This window comes from Rhinopithecus bieti, unplaced genomic scaffold (genome assembly GCF_001698545.2).
Source record: "Rhinopithecus bieti isolate Rb0 unplaced genomic scaffold, ASM169854v2 scaffold_10264, whole genome shotgun sequence".
Classification (NCBI taxonomy): Eukaryota; Metazoa; Chordata; class Mammalia; order Primates; family Cercopithecidae; genus Rhinopithecus; species Rhinopithecus bieti.
Window position 1 is genome coordinate 388,111 of NW_016806418.1, and position 5,039 is coordinate 393,149.

At 51.9% G+C, this 5,039-nt stretch overlaps 1 protein-coding gene across 1 annotated transcript in view; it reads left to right on the forward strand.

Annotated features, from left to right (window-relative positions):
- The window catches only part of KLK7 (kallikrein related peptidase 7), a 6,890-nt gene extending 3,364 nt beyond the window's left edge, over positions 1-3,526 (forward strand). Inside the window, exons 4-5 of the mRNA XM_017876491.1 lie at positions 755-911; positions 2,891-3,526. Coding sequence (XP_017731980.1) covers positions 755-911; positions 2,891-3,046 — 313 coding nt within the window. The 3' untranslated portion in view covers positions 3,047-3,526. The remainder of the gene's footprint in view (positions 1-754; positions 912-2,890) is intronic.
- The last annotated feature ends 1,513 nt before the right edge of the window (positions 3,527-5,039 follow it).

Sequence of the window (5,039 nt, forward strand, 5' to 3'; positions counted from 1 at the left end):
CCTGACCCCAGCCCCTCCTCCCTCAGACCCAGGAGTCCTGACCCCAGCCCCTCCTCCCTCAGACCCAGGAGTCCTGACCCCAGCCCCTCCTCCCTCAGACCCAGGAGTCCTGACCCCAGCCCCTCCTCCCTCAGACCCAGGAGTCCTGACCCCAGCCCCTCCTCCCTCAGACCCAGGAGTCCTGACCCCAGCCCCTCCTCCCTCAGACCCAGGAGTCCTGACCCCAGCCCCTCCTCCCTCAGACCCAGGAGTCCTGACCCCAGCCCCTCCTCCCTCAGACCCAGGAGTCCTGACCCCAGCCCCTCCTCCCTCAGACCCAGGAGTCCTGACCCCAGCCCCTCCTCCCTCAGACCCAGGAGTCCTGACCCCAGTCCCCTCCTCCCTCAGACCCAGGAGCCTGGGCCACAGCCTTTCTGGCCCTCACCCCATCCTCTCTGACTGACAGCTCCCCTGCCCCTGCAGTGACCTTTCCCTCCCTGCAGTGACCTTCCCCCCCTGCAGTGACCTTCCCCCCCTGCAGTGACCTTTCCCTCCCTGCAGTGACCTTTCCCCCCTGCAGTGACCTTTCCCCCCCTGCAGTGACCTTCCCCCCCTGCAGTGACCTTTCCCTCCCTGCAGTGACCTTCCCCCCATGCAGTGACCTTCCCCCCCTGCAGTGACCTTTCCCTCCCTGCAGTGACCTTTCCCCCCTGCAGTGACCTTCCCCCCCTGCAGTGACCTTTCCCCCCCTGCAGTGACCTTTCCCCCCCTGCAGTGACCTTTCCCTCCCTGCAGTGACCTTTCCCTCTGACCTCATGTGCGTGGATGTCAAGCTCATCTCCTCCCAGGACTGCACAAAGGTTTATAAGGACATGCTGGGAAATTCCATGCTGTGCGCTGGCATCCCCAACTCCAAGAAAAACGCCTGCAATGTGAGACTCTCCCCTCAATTCCTCCCCAGTCCTGGGTACCCCGTCTGCATGTCCCAGGGCAGAGCTTGACCCAAGTGACTGGGCACCGAGCCTGGCCTTGCCCTCCCCCGAGGCCTGGCCTCCTCAGCTTTTTTCACCTCATTCTCTGCCTAGGTCAGGGGTGGGAGCTTACTTAGGGGCTGATGTGGCCCTGGGGATGGGACAGAGAGTTTAATAGGGGTGAGAAAGTGGGGGCGGGACCAGGGAAGGAGATTGAGGTGCTGGTCCCAGGCCCAAACCTTAAGGGGACACTGAAAACCTCAGTGATTGAGATAAATCATAATGCAATATTTAAAAATAAAAAATAAAATTAACGCAGAAGCCCACGATGGATAAAATGTTTCCATTTTAAATAAAGAGCAGGTGAATCTTACTGAATTTTCCCTCACCGTAGGGGCCAGCGTGGCTCAGCACAGCGCTGTACTGGCGCTGTCTTCATTTCAAATGTGGATTTGATGTCCATCATGCAGTTTTATGTATTACATTTGATTTTGGTAAATATTGCATTGAAGTATTATGTGTTACAGTTACTGAGATTTTGTGCCTGAAGCTGATGACTCACTCGACTGACCCTGGCCCTGGTCCCGGGGAAAACACTCTTTCCCTCCACCTCCTCTCTGTTCCCTCTTCCTGGCCTTTTGTCATCCCCTCTCTGTTTCTGAACAGTCTTCCCACATCTCTCTGTGACATAATTTCATTTCATCCTTTTCCTCTTTCTTCTTTCTCTGTGTTGAGCGAGCTTGCTCTCTCTCCCTTGCTGTCTCTCCACGCACTCCTCCCTGCCGTCTCTCTTCTCCCTCTTTCTCTCACTTCTCTCTCTCCCCCCCCCCTCCTCTCCCTGCCTCCCTCCTCTCTTTTCCTGTCTCTCTGTCTCCTCTCTGGCCCTCTCCTCTCTCTCTCCCCCCCACTTCTCTGTCTCCATCTCTCTCCCTCTTCTCTCCTTGCCCCCTCCTTTCTACTCCGTCTCTCTCTCTTCTATCTCTCCCCTCCCCACCTGCTCCCCCATCTCTGTCTTTCTTTCTCTCTCTTTATTCTCCTCCTCTCTTCCAGTCTGTCTCTCCTCTCCCCACCCCAACCCCATCTCTCTCCCTATACTTTCTCCCCTCCCCCTTCTCTGTCTCTCTCTTCTCCCTCTTTCTTCTCCACCCCCATCTGTCTGTCTCTCTCTCTCCCCACACCCTTTCCCTCTTCCCCATCTCTCTTTGTCTCTCTCTCTTTTCCCTCTTCCTTCTCCACCTCCAACTCTCTCTGTCTCTCCACACCCATCCTCCTTGCTCACATCTGCACCTTCAGCTCTCAGGGGATGTGGGATGGTGAGTGTTAGGGATAGAGGTGATGGGAGAGAGATGACTGTCCTAGAGAACAGGGTCCTTCTCCCCTGGTAAGGGCCAGTTCCATGAATGTGCAAGCTCTGCACTGACACACAGCCCCACACTCAGAAGGGTCTCAAACTTAGTCTAATGCATTCCTGTTGTTGTCTTGAAATTCTTAATAATTTTTGAACAAAGAGCCCTGCGTTTTCATTTTGCACCAAGCCCTGTAAATTATGTAATTGGTCTTGACCCTGGTCTCCAAGACCATCGTGTCCCCCTTTCCTGTGCAAGACAGCATGCATCCACCCTTTGGAGATGATGTTTCTTCTCCCACTAGCTTGGAGCAGGGTCCTTAACATTGGAAAATAAAGAGTGCTCTGATCCGGAAGCCCCACCCCTTCTCTGCAATTGATCTCATTGGCCAAGGGTCAAACCAGTGTCTTCAAAGGACCTGGTGTGTTCCTAGTACTAGCTCTCCCATTGGTCCCCAGAGACAATGAGTTTCTTCTCATTGGCTGTGGTGGAAGTCCATAATCTGCAAGACAAAGACGATCACTGAGGAATGTATGATAATGAGTTGGGTTTTCATCTGAGTCCAAAGTTAATCTCCGGCTGTATTCCCTCTAGGGTGACTCGGGGGGACCGTTGGTGTGCAGAGGTACCCTGCAAGGTCTGGTGTCCTGGGGAACTTTCCCTTGTGGCCAACCCAACGACCCAGGAGTCTACACTCAAGTCTGCAAGTTCACCAAGTGGATAAATGACACCATGAAAAAGCATCGCTAACACCCCACCGAGAGTTAAATAACTGTGTGCTTCGAACAGAAAACGCACAGAAGTAAGGACGCTGGTGACTTGTAAAGTCCTATTTGACTTTACCTTTCCTCAGAGATATATTTAAACCTCAGGCCCTGTTTGTAAACCAATCAAATTGGTAAAGACCTAAAACCAAAACAAATAAGGAAACAAAACCCTCAGTGCTGGAGAAGACTCAGTGAGACGGGCACTCTCAAACACTGGAAGTGGACGTTCTACAATCTTTATGGAAGACAGTTGGTCAACGTACACCGAGACCCTTATTCACCACCTTTGATCCAGTAACGCTAGTCTTAGGAAGAACCTACTAAAAAAAAAAAAAAAAAAAAAAATCCAAAATGTTGAACAAGACTTGAATTTATCATAATATTATTTATCACAGAAATAAAGTGAAAACATCAAACATGTTCCAAAAGTACTGGATGGCTTAAATAACAGTCTGGCTTGGCACAATGATTTTTTTTTCTTTGAGACAGAGTCTCACTCTGTTGCCGGGGCTGCAGTGCAGTGATGCAATCTTGGCTCACTGCAACCTCTGCCTCCTGGATTCAAGTGATTCTCATGCCTCAGCCTCCCAAGTACCGGGGACTACAGGTGTGCACCACCACACCAGGCTAATTTTTTTGTGTATTTTTACCAGAGACAGGGTTTCACCATGTTGGTCAGCGTGGTCTCGAACGCCTGACCTCAGATGACCCACCCACCTTGACCTCCCAAAGTGCTGGGATTACAGGCGTGAGCCACCACGCCCAGCTCACAATGATATTATAAACCTATTAAAAATGATTCTTAGACAGAATTGTTAGTATTATGCAAGAATGTTTAGGCTATATGATGCTAAATGACAAAAGGAAGAGACAAAAATATATACGTATGTGAACTTAACCATAAAAAATAAAATATTCACAGAATCAAATCTGAACACACATGTCGCAGACTGCATACTGGGGTCATCATGAGGTGTCTCCTTCCTTCTGTGTACTTTTCCTTGAATGTGCGTTCTTATAACATGAAAAATAAAGGCGGGAAAAAAAGTCTGAAGATCTGCGGTTGGAGAGAGGAGACCTTTCAGGAAGGGAGCCTAGAAAGAAAAATGTGACTGGTTTTGAGCCCTGGTCCTGCCCGCCCTGTTCCAGGGTATAGTTCCGTTTCTCAGATCTCAGTTTTTCCTTCCTGTAAAATGGGAGAGAGAAGAAAGGATGGAGAGAGGAAGAAGGAGGGGAAGAGGGAGGAGAGAACAGACGGACTTCATCAGTGTGGGAAGGGGTCAGAAATTGTTTCTGAATATCTCACGAGTGACGAGTGAGGAGGGAGCCAGGCGGTTTTCACTGGGATTGGGATGGTGGTAGACAGGACACAGGGGTCCCACAGGGGTCTGCCAGAAGAGAGCAAACAGTGCTGGAGGAAGACAGTGGCACCTGCTCCCCAAGAAGGGAGGGAAAGGAACCTCGGGAAGGGGGTAGGATGAGGGAGGAGTCCTCTGTGACTCAGAGCCTGGCCACACCTCCAGCCTTCTAACATCAAAGAGCCTCTGTGTGGTCACACCTCAGACACTGCTGACCGAGGAGCCAGTCTAGCCCAGGACGTGCCCCTCCTACCTGTTCTTCCTGTTTCTCTCCCAGAATTCTGTCCCCACCAACATCCTCCAGATCCTTCCTCTCTTTATCTCATCTTCCTCTGAGTCTCTCCTAACCCAGGCACCCCAGCCCTGTCATATTGCAGAAATTCTGCAGCCACTAATTCTGATTCTCCCATATAGGAGGCTAACACACAAAACACAGGAGTCCAGGATCCCAGCCCCTCCTCCCTGAGACCCAGGAGTGCAGGCCCCACCCCCAGCCCCTCCTCCCTCAGACCCAGGAGTCCAGACACCCCACCAGCCCCTCTTCCCTCAGACCCAGGAGTCTAAGTCTCCTCTCAGCCCCTCCTCCCTCAGACCCAGAAGTCCAGGCCCCCCAGCCCC